The 19,557-nt window shown below is 35.2% G+C and overlaps 1 protein-coding gene across 4 annotated transcripts in view; it reads left to right on the top strand.

Moving 5' to 3' along the window:
• LOC115445026 (netrin receptor DCC) overlaps window positions 1–14,291 on the top strand; it is a 38,753-nt gene extending 24,462 nt beyond the window's left edge. For 2 of the 4 annotated variants that reach the window (XM_037440996.1, XM_037440995.1), the window contains 17 exons: window positions 5,609–5,776; window positions 6,831–7,347; window positions 7,678–7,870; window positions 8,491–8,594; window positions 8,950–9,103; window positions 9,573–9,777; window positions 9,860–10,046; window positions 10,495–10,619; window positions 10,688–10,822; window positions 10,892–11,089; window positions 11,164–11,467; window positions 11,547–11,662; window positions 11,734–11,945; window positions 12,024–12,397; window positions 12,488–12,639; window positions 12,719–13,149; window positions 13,503–14,291. In XM_037440996.1, coding sequence (XP_037296893.1) covers window positions 7,248–7,347; window positions 7,678–7,870; window positions 8,491–8,594; window positions 8,950–9,103; window positions 9,573–9,777; window positions 9,860–10,046; window positions 10,495–10,619; window positions 10,688–10,822; window positions 10,892–11,089; window positions 11,164–11,467; window positions 11,547–11,662; window positions 11,734–11,945; window positions 12,024–12,397; window positions 12,488–12,639; window positions 12,719–13,149; window positions 13,503–13,584 — 3,072 coding nt within the window. In that variant the 5' untranslated portion in view covers window positions 5,609–5,776; window positions 6,831–7,247 and the 3' untranslated portion in view covers window positions 13,585–14,291. Of the gene's footprint in view, window positions 1–5,608; window positions 5,777–6,820; window positions 7,348–7,677; window positions 7,871–8,490; window positions 8,595–8,949; window positions 9,104–9,572; window positions 9,778–9,859; window positions 10,047–10,494; window positions 10,620–10,687; window positions 10,823–10,891; window positions 11,090–11,163; window positions 11,468–11,546; window positions 11,663–11,733; window positions 11,946–12,023; window positions 12,398–12,487; window positions 12,640–12,718; window positions 13,150–13,502 lie in introns of all 4 variants that reach the window. The other 2 variants (XM_037440997.1, XM_037440994.1) reach the window with 2 other exon arrangements.
• The last annotated feature ends 5,266 nt before the right edge of the window (window positions 14,292–19,557 follow it).

Genomic DNA, 19,557 nt, shown 5'->3' with positions numbered 1-19,557 from the left:
GATTTTTTAGAACAGTCAGAGGTGTGTGCCCTTGGGATTTGAACCTGCTGACATTCGTCTTGGCAGTCCGTTCCATACATAACTAGGCTATCGCCGCTTCAAATTATTGTGAAATATATACTTAAAATTATTTTAGTGTGCAAAACGTAATAGAAAAATTCTACTCCTCGCCTCATAGTGAAAACTAAACACCAACATAAGGTATATAAAGCTTACTAAGTTAAAATTTTGCAGGTACATACTTAAACTTCTTTTGCACTAGAATTCACGTATTTGCCAAATTCTTCCTCATATCATTTAAGTTTTTTAAAGATATCGATCCTATTGAAATGTGAAAAGTCAAATGGGTTGCAGCATAACTAGTTACACATTTGGGAGGCATCGGCACAGAAACGTAAAAAGCAATAATGCAACATGATACGGCAAAACTGAACTATCTTATGCTTGGAAATCCTGAAAAAGGAAACTTGGCCCCGCCTTAGCGATACTAGATAATCACGCGCATATCGACGATGACGATAATCGCGTCATATCAAAACATAAATAACAGGCATAAAGTAATTCACTAATAAGCTGTTACAATCTTATAATTTTTAGCAAGAATTATGCGATATATAAAAAATGAGCAAATTTTTAGTTCGTCGTGAAAAAAACTACTTGTCCCAGATAACACACGAGACAAATGTTGCAAGAGTGTGTATTTAGGGGAGTCCGTTATCGTGTAAGGTTCCCGCGGGGTTATTACGTATGCCTTATAATTGCAAATGCGAAAATAATATTAGTTTTTAATGGCGAATATTAAATTTGTAATAAGATATGCCTTACAATCATTACCCTCAAACTCGATGCATGAAAAGGTTCGTAACTAAGTGTTGGGCATAGCAAATATGTTATCATTTAAATCCTCAGCAGCAGCCACAAGTCCACTAGTAACTATAGTATATAAGCCTTCTCCAACAATATAAGTAATAATTTAAATGCTGGTAAATTATTGCTTTAAAAATATAAATTAAACAATCCACATCTATATCGTAAGGAATTCTAATGAAACAATATTTTCCCCAAATACAACTTGAAAATATGTCCATCTTACATTATTATAAACTCGAAAATAAACCACACAACAGAATACACCCACGAAATGAGAGCAACGGGAGCGAAGGCGACACGTTACGGCAAAAGATAAGAACATTCAATGTTTATGTAATACAGTTCTATTTGTTATTCACTGTAGCCACTGCACTGCTACAAAAGATATCATTCATGATACCTATTGACCAATAAATGGTTGGGATACTATAATAAATTTGGAAAAATTGTCCGTAAACTGTAAAGAAAATTGAGGTGAAGCAATCTAAGAGTTGTAGGTTAGGAATATTGAAAGTGCATAAATTCTGCCAAGCCGCATTATCAACGTAGTGGATGGAATGCCTAACCCCTATGTAGAAGAGAGTAGTCAACAATGGGACATTATATTATAAAGGATTGATATTATTGTATTATTGTTCAGTGGCATAGCCGCTGTTTTATATATAATTATCTATTCATAATTATAGCCCTCGTTCCTTCCACGCATGATGATATCAACATGAAAGGGTTTAATAAATATTACACATACGCTTAATATATGAATTGTATTCACGAAGATATGGATTAATCCAGTGGAAAATTAAGAGAATATATCATTCATCTACCGTATACTAATGTAGCGTTTAAGCCCTTAAACGCTACATCACTATAAGGTCATGGTTAAAAAACAGCACATTTTTACTACATTATTTTTTGGTTTAAAGATTAAAATTCCAATATTTTATTTCATTGGATCAGGATATTTAGATATTTAACTAAGGTAGGAAGTCTAGAACACCCTTCAATCCTTTCAACGCTCCGTGTGTAATTTTATTCTTTACAGTATTGAGAGCGCTCACTGCACGATTTGGCACGTTTTGTGAAAAAACAAGATAAAAAGAATCTATAAATTGTTCAATCACTTTAAACTTTTACGTCAAATCTCATTAACATGAGTTCTAATTAGCTTTGACTTCAGTACCGATTATATTAAATTGTCTTTTACCAATTAATTGGTAATCAAGTTATCTTCTATTATAATTGTGAAGTGAAAACATATCTACAAACAGAGGAAGGTCCGCTTTGACTAAATTGTATTTATCTAGTACTTATTTATATGTTTTGCATCTCATTTTAGTAAAAGCCTTTTCCTAATCTTAATCTCTAATAAGTTTCTCTTTACGTAAAATACATTTTCCAATAAATAAAACACTTTTTAATTTGTGTCCAAAAAAAAACAAATATAAGATTTAAAATCCTCAAACAGATTGCATCAAGCTCTGAAACAGATAAGCGAGACATTTGAGTGAGGGACTGCATGACGCATCGGAGCCGAGATAACTTCCTGCGGTAGACCACTCTAATTTGTTACTCATTGTTCATTGCGATAACTGTAATGTAGGAGCGGTCTGATAACAAATCCCGAGACAAAAGTTGTTGTGGATGTGACTTCTGTAATCTTTCTTGATGGTATAATTTAACTTGAAAAAAAGGAGTTTGAATCCATTTAATCTCATTTAATATTATAATATTTACGACGTTGGTGTGTTTATTTTTATATGGCAATACTTAAAGGTTGTCATTATTTTTCGTTAGTACTTCGAGATACTCCGGGGCCGTTCCGTATGCGCCCATGAAGGCCACCGCGGGTTTTGGTTGGTATACTGGTATTGGGCATACAGGGACTCGGTCCATGGGATGATGCAATACTCCCGAGTGTCAACATTGGGCCGTAAGACGGGTGAAACCAACATAACCGTTCCACTCACTCCCCAAATGGCGGTAGCGATAACGTGTTTTTCCCCGCAAAAAACATATAAGACTACTCTTCAGAACTTAAACCATTGCTGAATTCTGCTCAGAAGAAAATAACCGTATTAAAATAATCCTCAATCCTCCTAAATGCAAAGTAAGAACATCCCTTCGCTTCCACTTCTCGGCAAAACTGCATCACACTGGCACAATAAAATGTGCAGCGTTAATCCCTCTTTGGCAGACGCCCAGCGCTGGCGACTGGTGATAGACAGCGCACGTGGCGCGATTTAACGCCGACGCTTTATCCCACGTCTCCCGGTTCAAGAGATTTTTCACGATTAATTTTCTACTGTACTGTCACTGCCATTTGTTAGACACCCTCAACAAAAACAGGGATTAGTCCTTAAGCTCCCCTTAGACATCGGTGTCTTATTTCCTGTTTGTTTTTGTAACGTGCTGTTTTTGTTTGCTTACAGCTACTTCACTTACTAGCTTTGTTAAAGGCAATCTTGTACGTCAGCACGTGAGTAGATTATTGCAACGTGAAGAATTAAATAATGGTTCTGAATTAAACCGACAGCAATATTGAAATAAGTAATAATATAATTTCTTGGTGTCCTCTGACAGGTAAGATATTGATTCGTTTAATAAAGAGAAACTTTGTAAGAATTAAGATAAGGAGCATCAAAGTTACCACCGTATTACAGCGTCCAAAGATCCTCATTTTAAGTGAAATTATTAAGTAATGCATCCTTTTTATCTCTACCGGGCTTAATTGATTTGTCGCTCGAAGCCGTCCGTATACTTGCTTCTCAATTACGTGTGGAACCGTGTCTGATATCGCAAACTGTCTGCCGTTTTATTTATGGTAGGCCAATTGATTGAATTAGTGGCCCCTGAGGCGCTTGTCCGATACCGACTTGTTTCATACCGATGAGGATTTATACTTAGCGCCGATCGTTTATTCAGACTGAATTTTATGTCCTCGTCTTTTTAACTAAAATGTGCACTTTAAGAGGTTCAATGTTTCGTTTGAAAGTAGACGTACAGACCTTATTATTCCTCATTCACCTATTATATTTCGTTGTACGTAATGTTTGCCATAAAAGGTATGATATTGCCAAATACAATCACTTGTACAATATTAGTCAAAAACTCTTTCGTTAACTTTTCAATTTCTATGAAGTTTTTAATTTGCATTATCATCTTTACAAATAGTCCTGTGATCTCTCGTCACTTAGCCCAACGGGCGACAATGCCAGCTCAGACGTTGAAGTATATCACTAGACTCGTAGGATACAGGCCTCGGGAGTACATGATACGAATTTGCCGGCAAAATAAACAAGTATACCTATCGCTGTACTACCAAGCTTTGTATTATCGCAAGATTTTTTCGATCTTAGCGATACTAATAACCACTTATTGTAACCGTCACTTTGCAGATATCTATTTAGTAGTAGAATGTATCTGCATCTGGTCTTTCATTGGCATCAAGTATTATAGTAGGAACATTGTCTACCAAATTGTTAGTAAATACCTAACACATGAACTCTATCGATTGACTAAATGGTAGTCAAAAATAACGCTGACTTCAAAAACTACTAATGCTAAATTAATACCTCAAGTTAAACATCAGTAGGTTGATTAAAATATTAAATAAACGAAATATACACACATTACACACTTATTCCGGCAGAAGTAGGCAGAGGTGCAACCAGGACATCCGCTTTCCGCATTTGTATTCCGTATTCATGTAATAGGGGACGAGCCTATAATCATATCGGGAACAAATTTCAGACACCGAAGATACCCATCAAAAAAGCCCAGTATCACTTTGCAAGACCTAGGATTCGAATTCAGGACCGCAGAGAAGTCGTATCGCGCACGTAATACAAAAATACCACCGAGGCGGTCACTATTCAATATTCTGTTTTAAATATTGACTATCACAACAACCTTTCGTTCTATTAGGACTTCAGAGAAGTCTTCTCGCACACGTAATACAACTATGCTTATGAAGTGGTCACTATTCAATAATCTGTTTTAAATATTGACTACCAAAACACCTTATCGTTTAAAACTGATCTGAAACGTCCATCACCGTCAGCACTCTTGTTTTGTGTAAATTGCACAATAGTTCGGATCGTTGCTCGATCAGACAAGCGGCACGTGCCGATGATCTGTATCTCACCTGAGACGCAGTCCGCACTACGTGAGCAGCATGCGATCGTGACGCTGGACGAGAGGAAATAAATAGGAACTGCTTTATTTTACGATATCCATAAACCAGCGATTACTGGCGGTATTGTTTTTTTATGATTAAAATGTCTCACAGTGCACTGTTGAATTGAGATGAAATTATTCTGGGACTTCTGAATATGATGAAAAATATTCGATTATGGTTTGAATTAAAGCGAGCTAAATTTTTTTGGGTACTTTTAATAATTGCTCAGTATATAATGTACTTCATATTATTCATATTAAATTTAATAATCTAATTTACTCATAAAGCGTAGAAAGAGCTAAAATTACGATAAAGTTTGAATCCAGAAATATAACACCGTTCTTTTAATTTATTTTATAGAAACTAAAGTAGTTGAGGAAAATTTTCAACATCGTTTAACAATACAAATTCTGACAAAATTCGGTCCACTTTAGGCCTTGTTAATTTTACAAAATTCATTTAACTTTTCAGCAGAATCGTTTACAAAATGGCTCTAAAGTTTCGTCTCATCTTAGCTTTATCTTTAACTAATCTACTAACTACACTTAATGAATATTTTAGCAGAATGGAGTTAATGAAGGGCGCCTCCTTTGTGCGGCCCGATACGTTGATTACATAGTGCCTGACTTAGCGAACGATTGCTCCGGATGTATAAGCAAATTGAACGGTCTTGGGATCAAACCTCAATGAATGAAAGTGCGGGGGCAAATTTTGGAGGATAAATTTGAGGTTAGTTTCATTAGTTATTTTGGTTGGTAGGGAAAGGATTTGATTTATATTAATAAGACGATATAAGTACTTATTTAATAATTGTAAGAATCTCAAATAATCTACACGCCTAGTTAAAAATAATTTGTATCTTCTGTAATGGTATTATGAATTTCACATAACGCATCGTATAACTTATAGTCCTTTATACATTATATTGAAAAACTTTAATAATATTTTTACCTCTATAAGCTACTTTTATCTACAATCCTCGTCAGAGTATTTAAGTGTCTAGGAACCACAAAACCCAAAAGAGTTAAATTAGAAAGAAAGAACATGTTTTCTAGTTAACATTATTTCTAACAGCTATCAACCCTATCACAATAGTATGTCCAAAATTATTATAAGACAAAGCCGCCAAATTACAGAAGATAGTTTGATACAAAAAAATTACGTAATATTTCATCAATTTTGTTAGTACGTATTGCCATATTGCCATCACATTAGTCAAGAATATGACAAAACCAGGAAAATTGTGTATATCTAGTGTCCTCATCAGGGTATTTCTGTGTTCTCCGCAAAACAGTTAGGCAGGGGCACGTGACTCGCATGTGCTCAGCATCCCAATTGACACGTTCGGAGGCGCGCGTTGAATCCCAAGTTAAGATAACGCCAATCTGGCCTTACGTTGTCGTTGTTATTTAATTTCGCCGCTACTAATTGCGTTGCTGAAATGAACAAAGATTGTCTTTGGATGTCGGATTTTTATAAGGTTAGGTATATAGCAATATACTTTTATTGTCGTAGTTGATTCGAGCATATGAACTGAACAAAATTATATTAAGATGTAATATCAATTCGAAATTTAAATGAACATGGGAATGTTCTCCCATAATATTGTGTTTCGTATTAATTTATATATTATGCAAGTTGATTTTATTTGCTGGTCTCTACATTGTGGAACAAAAACAATAATCAAGTTTATAGTTTACATCGTTGATTATTCTAAACTGATATCAATATATTCCTATTTTATATTATTCCAAATTAACATTAATATTATAGAACCTTTCAGCCTGACAAAACGTGGCAATGTGATTATATTCACAATACTATACTATACAACAAAAACAATAATATAACGAGTTACAACACACTTGAGAGAAACAAGAAACGAAGCTAATATGCATAAAGCAGCATACAAAGAGACAATTAAAGAACGTAGACGATGCATCAAAGCTTTGCCCAAAATCATTATCATCAAGCTATGCAAAAGCTCGAGTGGTACTGAGTCGGCGCGAAATGACATCTAGAGTGGGGGGGCCAGTAACCCCAAGGACATCGGACGGGGAGGTTGTGTCGCTTCGCGCTCGGAACACGTCGCGATCTCCGCGTAAACTATCCAACGATGTTTTAATATGAAAAGTTACTTGAACTGTATAGAGCAAGTATGTGGTGTATTGTGTGGTGACGTTAATCAGTTGTGTCAAGCATGCTCACCGGGCCAATTAAAACAGATAAACGAGAGTGGAACCAGTTCAAGAGTGTGGTGCTTTTGCATCTTTTGTTCACTTTACCCTGTGTGACGAGAGGTAAGTGGGAAAATATTGTCCGAGATAAGGGCTTGTTAAGCGCTTTTTTTATTGTAAAAAGTGCGCTGCTTTTTCTTGTATTAGTAGAGTTAAAACTTGTTTAATTTCTTTTGGTTTGTGTATGTTTTGCGCAAAATAATATTGATGCTCGCTTTTCGTGTGCGAATTAAAATTTTGGCAAATTGTAGTTTAAGCCAAATTTGAAGTGTCTAAACCTTAAAAAGTAATAATTGACTTTTTTATATATTTATTTTAAATCATGCTATTGTTTTGCGAATTTTAACAGAGTTTGAATCTCTGTTTGTTAAAGAGTAATATATTTTTATATAGCACAAAGTCGCGCACCACGAATAAAGGAGCATCCGGCTGACACTGTAGTTGGGAGAAGCGAACCTGCGACTCTTCGGTGTGTGTCTGAAGGGAAACCGAAACCCTCAATACAGTGGTACAAAGATGGCGCACCCCTTGCACCGAACGATCACCCCCATAGAGTATTGCTTGAAGATGGACTGTTATTCCTTAGGTAATTATTAAAAAAAAAAAAACACTATTTCAATGACACAAACATTTATTTAGGCTGAACAAATTCGGGACAGTGAAGCAACTGAGTTATTTATTTATGGTAAAGTACTTATTTTTGGTAAAATTCAATTTATTATCAACTAATTGCATATCCCTCGATTATCTATTTTGTTAACGAAGTCGTATCAAGTTTGGCTGAATTTACTGGACTCGTGTTAAATTACATTAACACGTGCAACGAGCGTGTTAGCTATAACACATGAATAAAAATAACATTATCACTATACTTTTGAACTTGCTTACTAATGTATCATAATTGAAAATAAGCAATAAAAATATTTTCACATCAACAAAATTCCTTTAACATAATGGCTTCTATGATACGTGAATAAATAATATCCTTCGTAATGCACGAATACGATTTATGGTATCATCCAATATGTTTAACATATAAATATCTTTTAACCATAAAGAATGTTATAATATCCGGTTGCCACCCGCTGATGTCAATTCATATGCAATAGATGTTTCAGGAATAACCATTTGGAGTTCTAGATATGATTTAGTGTTAGTGTGACTGGAGTGTGGAGTAAGTAAGATTCATAATGTCGCAAATTGTAGGGCCATGCGAGGAAAGAAGGAAAACGACGAGGGTGTGTACTGGTGCGTCGCACGCAATTCGGTTGGGGAAGCAGTTAGCAAGAACGCCACACTTACGATTGCCGGTAATTTATCTTTGTTTCTCTTTTGTTTTGTCTGTTATCAAATCTCTTACGCATTAATTGTTATTAACTTTTATATGTTTTCTATTTTTAACAGTTTATTTAGTAAATTTTGTTGTATATAATTAGTTTGTTTTTAGTAAATGCAGTTTAGTATTTCAGTATTGTCTACATCTAAAAGTTTAATTTTAAGAAAGCCTAACAAAATTAATTTGGAATTACTTTGTCGTGATTTGGTCTTTTATCTTTTCTTTTTAAAATACCCATTTAGGTAAACATGAATAACTAGAAAACATGGCTGTATTAATCAAACTTCGTATATACGAAACATTTCAGTAGCCTAAAGTTTCTATTTCAGTCCTGCGAGATGAATTCAGAACGGAACCTCGTGACATCAAAGTAGCGAGTGGAGAGCCGGCGATATTAGAGTGTTCATCGCCGAAAGGCGTTCCCGATCCGTCTGTCCATTGGATTAAAGACGGTCATACATTAGATATAGAAGTAAATGGAAGGTAAAAATATATAGAATTTTATTATGTTGTTTAGTTAGCTTTACTGAATCGTTTGTAGGTGACTTGTATGCGAAAATTCGAATAGCTTCCGCCATTTTGTGTATTTCTGCCATTTTGAAATTGTGTAAATAGTAAATGTTGGTCATGTTGAGAGTTAATATTTAATGACTTGGGTAACCAGGTCATTTTATGCAGTGTTTAGTAATAATAAATATAAATAGGGTTGGTATACTTATTGCACATTGGCAATTGGAAAATTGGAAAAAGCCTTTATTTCCACTCCTAGCTTTACATTTAAAATTTAATATTATACCTAGAAAGTTTTGTGACTTAATTTAATTAATTATCCGTAGTCACCTCTGCGGCGTAGGCCTCGCCCTAGTTTCCTCTACACGTCTCTTAACTTTAACATTATTACATAATAATTTCACTTATTTTACCCTAATTAATCAGATTAATATATTTTTAGAATAGCAATAGTAGACGGAGGCCATTTGAAATTTTTGGAAAGTCTTCCATCGGACAGCGGTGTATATCGATGTGTGGCCTCAAACGTGGCAGGCGAAAGGCAATCGCGTCCTGCAACACTTCTCGTCTTACGCAGACCACATTTTCTAGTGAAACCTAATAATATAACGGCTTTAATAGGCCAGAACATCGAGTTTCACTGTCAAGTAAGTAACTGATTCCTTTATAGCCTATTACGTTGCTTGTTTATTTTCAACTTAATTACAGCACGTTTATTGTTCTTTTTAGGTCTCACCAGAATCAGATGTGTCGGTGACATGGTCACGTGATAGAGGTGCTTTGTCATCGAAAGCGATTATACGTCGAGGATCTCTTAGGATAGATAGGGTAGTGGCGAACGATGCGGGCGTGTATACTTGTAGAGCTGAAAGTCAGGCTGGGACGAGCGCTGCTAGTGCAATACTCACTATACATTGTAAGTTATTTATATGCAAGCAAAAATTTCGAATTGTTAGGGCTTGTTTTACAACTGCTGAGTCCATTTACTCGTCGCTCAAATATAGGTATAAGTCGACCAAATGAAAAAGTCATAGCTATATAATACGATAACTGTCAGTTAAAATTCACTTGAAACTTGTGAAATAGGCCCTATATGGTTTTCATCATAACATATTTGTCACTTAACCTGTGCCCATTGATAACTGGATCTTTCCCAAAGCCGAGTAATCTTAACTCCCACCTAAACTCATTTGGTGTAAAGATGGCACCAATATGATATCTCAATAATGAGTAAAATATTGATTTGCTTTACGTGTTTCCCCTACGCAGAAATCCAGTTAGTCGAACGGGTCGCCCCCGCTTTGCTCTCGTGTTTAAAATAAGTAATTTTATTAGATATATTTGACCGCTTTTAATCTTTTTAGCACTACCTCATTTCACACGCGTGCCGTCTGATCAAACAGCATGGGAAGGAGAAGCAGTGTCCTTTCCTTGTGAAGCCGACGGCATACCAAAACCTTTTGTGTTTTGGACAATGGAAGGATCTCAGGTAAGTTTCTATATATGTAATATTTTCTTGTTATTCAGTACAGGTTTTTAAACAGGGTTTTTACGCAGGAACTAGTATTTCCGAAAACAAGTCACGGCTCAAGTTCTCTATATCTGAATCGAGTTATGACTCAGCACGCGGGAAGGTTGACATGTGTCGCAGTGAGTGCGGCGGGGAGTGCTTTGCATACGGCTACTTTGCAGGTACTGTTATTAACTTTATTATGTTGTGCTCTTTTGAACTGCCAGTATTTTATTCTTCTCATTTTTAAGGTTTTGAAAAGAGAAGCGAACGCGTTCTCTGGTGATCTAGAAACATCATCTCAATACCCAGAATTAAGTAAACCGCAAAACTACCCTCCAATGACACAGTACGAATTAGTACAAGCTCGCCGTTATTTGCAACAGGATGTCCTATCGTTGAAACGAGTCGAAGGGATATCTGCTACTACTCTAAAAATAGTGTGGGACGTAAGTAAATAAAACGTTCTATTTGTACAGATTACAAAATTGATAATAACGTTTAACATGCTACTTCTTTTTAGGTCATGACAGATTACAACGAATACTTAGAAGGTGTTAAGATATGGTTCAACGGAACATCGATGAATAGAAAATATTTAGACTTACAAAGTGTTCAACATTCCAATGAAACAAATATTGATAATTTAATAGAATTTAGAAAGTATGGAAATTTTACAATGACTACTGTACACAATAGTGGATCTTCCAGTCACGTTCTAACGGGTCTGTTACCTTACGCTCAATACGATATATTTCTAATGCCATTTTACAAATTACTGTTAGGCAAACCATCTAATCTGAAAACAGGGTTCACACAAGAAGACGGTAAGTGAATTTTTAAAACCATTTCATTGTCGGAAACGGGAAACACTAATGGTTATATTTGCATCTATATTGTACACAGTTCCAACCGAGCCTCCGCAGAGCGTAACGGCTGGAGTGATAAATGCGACGTCGGCTTGGATTAGGTGGGACCCACCCCCTGTATATGCGTGGAATGGCGAAATTTCAGGATATTTGGTTAGTACTTCTGGCCGAACATTTTCTATTGATCTCTTTAAATTGTATCTTACTAAATATACTTTTTCTAGATCGAAGTACGCGTAGGAGGATCGACAGGTGGCCGTGTCGTGGGTCAGATGTCATTGGGGCCGCGCACTCGTGCTGCCGAGGCGAGCTCGTTAAGGACCGGTGGCCGGTACAGCGCACGCGCCGCCGCCGTCACCCGACGTGGTCACGGACCCTTCAGCCCTCCCACCCACATTCATATGCTACCCACACAGTCTCAACGGCATTACGTCCAGTAAGTTATTGCTGCATCATGTTATTTCGAATCGCATTACTGCAAGATTTCAACTCAAATCTAAATATTATGTTTCAGAACGGAACCCGCCACCGACAAAGCAATAATGTCAATGTTCCAAGAAACCTGGCTTTTAGCACTGAGCTTAACTTTGTTAGTGTTAATACTCGCCGGCGCCGGCATTATTGTTTACATAAGGAGACGTCATTCTAAACAAAGAAAGAATCAGAATCCAACTGGTAACTCGGCGCAGAATTTTACACGTAACAATATTGACATGTATAGTAAGGATGGATTTGAAGTACCAAAATGTTTTACAGGAACAGCAATAGCTAATGCTCAGCAATGCTTGTTGGGCAAAGAGCCAGTTTGGCTCAGAGAAAGACCTGTATTTGAAGGCACAACTGAGCCTAGTATAGAAATTTTGAATTGCCATCAAAGCCTTTTACATGGTAAGTATAATACATATAGATAATCTCAATAATAATATAAAAAATTATATTCAATTTTTAAGAGATAGTAGTAAACCAATTTCGTTATAGGTGGGCACACAATTGGGACAATGGCTATAGAGGCAGAATACAGTCTTCCACAACATACAAATGTCCTAAACCCGATATCCGAAGAAGATCATCGGAGAATTCAACCCGAGGCTTACGCCTCGAGCGCTATTTACACCGAACTGAATTTCCAGGTATTGTTATTGTTATTTTTTCGTAGGTATTTATTACGTAGGAATGGTATTAATAAAACTTTTACTTCTTTAACTTTAGGATCATACAGACGCCGAAGACTCTTGTATGAAATGCGCAGTCAGTCCGGGTTCTTACGATAACAGCATGGTCAGATCCTATGGAGATAGTAATCAATATTCTAATGAAGAATGTTCAACGTGCTGTAGAAGTAGTAGTTCAACATTAACTAAAGATTATAGCGAAATGACTAAATGTAATGAAGAACAGGACATGTCGATTGAAGATTGTCCATCCTGTAAGATAGAACATTCTAGATCATCAAGCCATCATGAAGGTAATAAAGAGTGGGCGATGGCTGAAGTTGAATATGACTATCCCCAATGGCATTGGTTGGGGAGAGAGAATAGTTTTAGACAAAATGAAGATCAGAGATATAACAGTGCGGGAAGGAGCGATGAAAATTGTAGAATGAATTTGTGCGATATACTGCCTCCGCCTCCGTATGAAAGGTAAATATAAAAATATGTCTAGTCTTTATATTTTAAATGTATTGATAACAGTGGGTAAATAATATTTAATTATTTATCGACAATAGCATAGATATTGAGCATTTAAGCATCAACATCATCAATATTCTGAGTATTATTAATAGAAACCTATAGTACGGGAATATCGACCAATACGCATGACAAAAACCTCATCCTATTGATTCATTCGATGCCAGTGTATAAATGTAATACTTCGTAAGCCCGTCTCAATTGAAATGGACGAGCCTGTCCACTCTCGTTTATCAGTACCATCAGTCAGTGCAGCCAATTTGTCGAGACAAAAAGGCAATTACAATCCCATTCGTTGTCCACAGAGAGTCGCCGTATAGAGAAATGCATGCGTTCACGAACCACTCAGGCACATCGGGTTGTTCGGGCCATACCTATCGGAGTTAATTTTTTTATATCATTAGTACGTAATTCGAGCAATAATAGTGTACATATTATAAATGGTTTCTGTGTTTCGAGAAGGGTTACTATAACACCGTCACATTAATTTTTCCTTTTTAACTGGGAATGGTAAAAACAAGTTATGTAAATTCTAAAATTGAAATGGTAAATGATCTAATAATTAGGTCTAAAATCGAAATCTACATAGAATGAATAATTAAGAATAATTAATAATATTTGAAATTATATTCAGAACTTATATAATTAAACGGTACAAAAATAATGTAATTCCTTTTATCTATGGGGAATTATCACTTGAACGTTATTAAAAGCTTTCGGTGTAATGTGCGAAATGTTACGTGACGGTGTGATAGACGGCTATGTTTGTAGTTTTTGTGAATGTGTTTACAAATAGACTGCCATGTAACTTAATGTAGGCATTAGTTTTTCATCTTTCTCTAGTGACTGTGATATAGTATAATTTTCGTATTTGAATTTACGTTTTGTAAATATTTTAAAATGTTTGATATCCTTATACAATTTTATCATTGAAGTATTTATTGTGTGTAGTGTATTGAGAGAATCTTTTTTTTTTTGATATTTCAAACAGTCACAGCTGTTGCAGGCGAAACATTTTGTACTGATCAAGAATTCCTATACTTATACAGATAAATCGCATTTTGTAAACGAAGCATTAAACTGAACAATTTCTATATGTCTTTTTTATTTATTTATCCTACCAAGAAAGCGGCGATAGCCTAGTTGGTTGTGGAACGGTCTGCCGAGACGAATGTCCGCAGGTTCAAATCCCAAGGGCACACACCTCTGATTTTTCTAAAAAAATTATGTGTGTATTCTTTGTGAATTATCGCTTGCTTTAACGGTGAAGGAAAACATCGTGAGGAAACCTGCATACCTGAGAAGTTCTCAATAGGAATTTCGAGGGTGTGTGAAGTCTACCAATCCGCACTAGGCCAGCGTGGTGGACTAAGGCCTAATCCCCCTCAGTAGTAGAGGAGGCCCGTGCTCAGCAGTGGGCGAGTATATAATACAGGGCTGATATTATTATTATTATATCCTACCAAGAAATTTAAAACAAACGAGACATTAAAGAATCAATTCAAAGATACCTACAAGTGTAGGCTTTAAGGATTCTCGAAAAATCTAATTTTTTAAAAATTTTGTTTTGGCATAGAGACTATCCCGCCCAGAGGCACGCAGGTTATGTTAAAAAAAAACTGTTTAATGAGTAAATAATCTACAAAAAAATAATTAAATACTGTTATAGGATTTAAATATTTTTAACGCTATAAAATATAGATTTATAGGAAATTTCAGGTTTCAGTCAGTTTTATAAAATATATTATCAAGAGCCGAAATCATTTAATTAATAAAGTCAGAATTATTTTCATTCCATCAATCCCTCTGATACAATATTTATAGTATATAGTAGTATAAAGTATAGAAGAAACATTGTAGGAAAACAGGTGGAATATTTGCGAAGTTTACGATGGATTTTATTGCGACCGAACGACTCGGTACAAAGGATTAATTGCACAATACGAACAGCTATATCCGCACAATTAAAATACTTTATCGGCCAATAAAATGCCCTATTGTTTGTTAAGCTCGTTTAATTGTTTACTAGATCAAGGGTTTTTCTGGTCTAAATGTGTGAAAATACAAATAAAGAAGCCAATTATTGGGAATAAAATATGGATTTCAATTATATTCAGTGTTTTTTTATTTGATATTAGGATAGGTAACTCTATGAAACATATTTTTAGCAAATTATTAAATTCAGATTATTGTCAAAATAGGATTTGGTGCATAAGCATACCAAATAAAATCATTACTTAATCATTCCATTTGTCCCCATTTCTTATCAAGGCCAATCCTTAGTGTCAAACACGACGTCTACGGCTTACCTTGTCTGTCACCTTGACTGACAGTCTGGTTAGCTAGCAGCTTTCACCATCGCTTCCCTTTATTCTGCTAAGCCACTTGTCTCACCATAAAACCTAAGGAATCTTGACCGAGGACCACCAACAGACAATATCCATCATATAATGTGACGTTAAATATCCTAATACCACGTGTTATTAATATTGTAATGTCACAAATAAGGTAATTATTAAGGTTTATCGTAAGTTAATCCTTATTAATAGTGTTACAGGTGTAATTACCTTATTATTCATCTCAGAATCTCCAGGTGCGTAACAGTTGATCATAATCGTATTTAATTTTTAGATTTTTTTTTTCGTTAACGATATTGAAGTTATTAAGGAACAAAATTGCTGGATTATTTAATTTAAAAGTTACTTTGTTATATTTAGTGTCATATTCGGCGTGATGATTCCACTTTTTGATGTTTGTAGTATTATTCATCAGGGAAACTGCTTACTCGTTTAATTATTGAGTGTAAATAAGGCATGCGTTTACTAGATATGTATTTTAATTTATTTCGACAATATTATCATGTCGATATAAATAAGACAGGCGTGGGACAGTCTAGACCGATACAGGTCCACGTCGTCAATCTTGTGAAAGACATGGATAAGATTAATACAAACTGGGATAAATGGTGTAGGAGGATGCCAATACTAACTAGCAAAGTGATACCAAGGATGATAACGATGGTAAAATATATTGGATAGGTTATAGATCGAGGACTGAGGTCGGTACGACGATTTGGAGACGAATGGTAAAGAAGGATGCAAATTCTACGCAGTATCATGCCGAGTAAAGTTTATTATGGTTTGAAATCAAATTTAATTAAAATATAGCTATTAGGATAGTGAGAAAGGGCATTCCGAACAATAATGTTCTATTTAATAAGTCAATCGAAGGTATTATCTAAATCCATACAGTTACATTCAAAATATTAAGGAAACGAGCTGTAAGCACTGAATAATAAACCACGTCTTATTTTCACATAATGTGGAATAATGTTTGACAAGCAAAATAAGCTAAAATATTAAAGAGTATTGCATTAAACTATAAACAATTCGATTATCGTGATCATTCTCTACAAATCCATAATAATAACATCTGAAAATGTAATGACAATCACAGAAGCAATAAGTTTAACTCGTAAATAACTAACACGTATTTTGAGTGGATGGGCGTGGGTTGCAGGCTGTGTACGAACCGTGGGGCGTTGCCATGGAAACAGGTTCGTACCTACCCCGAGTGCACCCTTGTTATTAATACCCGTAATAATTAAGCTTGATTGCATTTCGCGCCAGGTGTCGGATGCCTCTTGTCAAATTGCTCCAATAAAACTGTTATATGAGACGAAAGATGAGTTATGATTCGAAGTTTAATTCGCATTAACTGCAAGAAGAATGCAAAGATAAAGAGGCCATTGCTAAAAGTAAAAAGAAATAATACATTTGCATGTAACTGCTGCCAGCTGGTAGCTGTTTGCAGCTACATAAGTCCTACACATTTATGTTGCGTAGAAGTTATTGCAAATGTTAACTCGTAGGAGTAACAGAGCGTAGGCCTTACTACGATATTTTATCGCATCCTAGACGAAACTAATAGTCAATATTGTAAACACTATCGACTACTAGTTTAATGCAATAATAAACTTGGAGTGTGATTTTTGTTATATGCAAATTACATAAAAACATAACCCAAATATCAACAATTACTGCTACGCACGTAAAAATGAATCAGAATTTTCATTCTACAAGCGCGTACGTGACTTCTTTCAATCATATCTCCCTCGTGCAAACGCTTTGGGATTTTTTATTTTCTTTATTAATCAGCTCCCCCGCGGAACAATTTCGGAGTAAAGAGCTCTCTGTCGGGTCTCGGAGTCAAGAGCACGGTGACAGAGAAAAATTGAGAGTGAAATGTATGCGGCTGTGTTAGACTTTGAGTGAAAAAAATTATGAGAGCATCTCTTGGCGTAAATGATTTGGATATCGGTATGGATTATAATGAGTTTCGTGAGGCATATTAGACTATTATAGTATGTTTATTATATAAGATTGGTTTTTGTTTTCGTATAAGAATAAGAAGTTATAAAATAAAAATTAGTAATTCTTTCTAAATTATTGTAGTCTGCAGTCTCAATGTATGACATAGAACTGAACATAGTGGAACGTTTTGGCGAATCGCATCCCGAGGTCCCGATGTATAACTTGCATCTGGTGATGCAAGTTAGCATAATTGTGACTACTATCGGGTAATATATTGTACCGTATTTACCATACTTACCATAAATACCGTAATATGTCTGAGCAAATTTACATGAAAAACCTGATGTTCAATCATCTGATAAAATTTAATGGTAGGATAAACAAACTATTTCAAAATAACAATTTTATGTATAAAGTATTCACTTTCACAATCAATAAGGTTATAATTAATTTGATAGATAACTTTTATTTTACGATTGTAAAATTTACCCTTAAAGATAAAATGTTTGCACACGACCTATGAGAGGTACACATAGTGGACAGCTGCAAACTCCTTCAATTCCTGACAGCACATTTACAAATTAAGTACAAACTTCTAAGAACAGTTCAAAGATATTCATATGAATATCTAAAACGAAGCAACAATGATTGAAATCCTCAAATTACTTGTAACTGTTAAACACTTTTTTTACACCACATACTGAAACACCATAATTCACATCCGTTAACAAAACAAAATTAACAGTGTTCTAAGAACTAAGTACGGTTGTAATTTATGTGTTGGAGACACAGCTGTTTCGGTCGTTCATGCTGGCCTTGTTACAGGATTGATAAATTAATATAATGAGACAATAATAATGGGACTGTTATATTAACGATATTATGCTGTTGACACTAACTCATACACGTATACAGAATACATTGTATATTGCTAAAGGACATGATATAAATGCTTTGGTTCACAGACGTAGCTAGGTTTCAGTATAGAGGTGTTCAAAGTTAAAAAAAAAATGTTCGTTGAATGACGTTTATATTCATTGCAAAAAAGGGATTGTTTGTCTTAAAAAGTATAAAACTAATAAATTGTTAGATAATAATCGCTATTTCGGAAGGGGGAATGGTTTAAACCCTAACCTAACTTTAGGCTACCCTCCTGCTTTAATGATAAGGTCAGAAGGAAATTTGGGAAAAATACAAAGATTTCAAATTTTGATTTGAGGTAGTTGAGATTGGTATGGCACCAACATTTCTTTATACATCTGTCTCTATTCCTAAAATATTATATTTAGTGTCTACCTATTAAAAAAATATAGTTTGGCCATTTACGCTATAATTATAAGTAGCCTCACTTACCTTGATAATTGCTTACTTCACTGTTTACTACAACTCCACGTTATTATTTACGAACTACAATTAACTATAGTTAAAAGTTAATAACGCTGTGTTTTCAACATGCCCATCGTTTTTCCTTACCTCAGTTTATAGACTTATATTTTCGTGAAACAAAGTCACGAACTTTGGATAATAATTACAAAAAAATGCCCGTAAAATTATGAAACAAGCGGCGATGGAGGGTGCATGAATTATCCATTACAAAGCGAGGACTAAAGGTACCTTTGGAGCCATAACTCGTACTCGTTCCGGGGTTCCGTATGATATTTATAGCTACAGATAAGGCCTACAGATGGCGGTGCTGCGAACTTTTCCTTCCCCTAATACTTGTTGAATTACGGTTTCCAATTTCCAGTTCTACACTTCAGGTGCGGGGCACTGAATCGCTGGCGAGTTATTGATCGCATAAAAACATAGGAGAAGGTGATAATACCACGGGGAATTTGATGCTATAAGAATTTTTGATAAAACTTTTGTCGTTCGAAACATGTATTTGGTCGTAAACAGGTGTTTATAGGTTACAAGTTGGTGTTGTTTTAAAGAACAATACCATAACGTTGTTTTGTAAGGGGTATGGAGATACTTTAATGTTTTCCCAGATGATCAAATATGTCAATGGAGTATTTGATACACGGGTTTGATTATTAACCACTAT

This window comes from Manduca sexta, chromosome 21 (assembly GCF_014839805.1).
Source record: "Manduca sexta isolate Smith_Timp_Sample1 chromosome 21, JHU_Msex_v1.0, whole genome shotgun sequence".
Taxonomy (NCBI): Eukaryota; Metazoa; Arthropoda; class Insecta; order Lepidoptera; family Sphingidae; genus Manduca; species Manduca sexta.
This window is presented reverse-complemented; position numbering and strand designations above follow the sequence as displayed.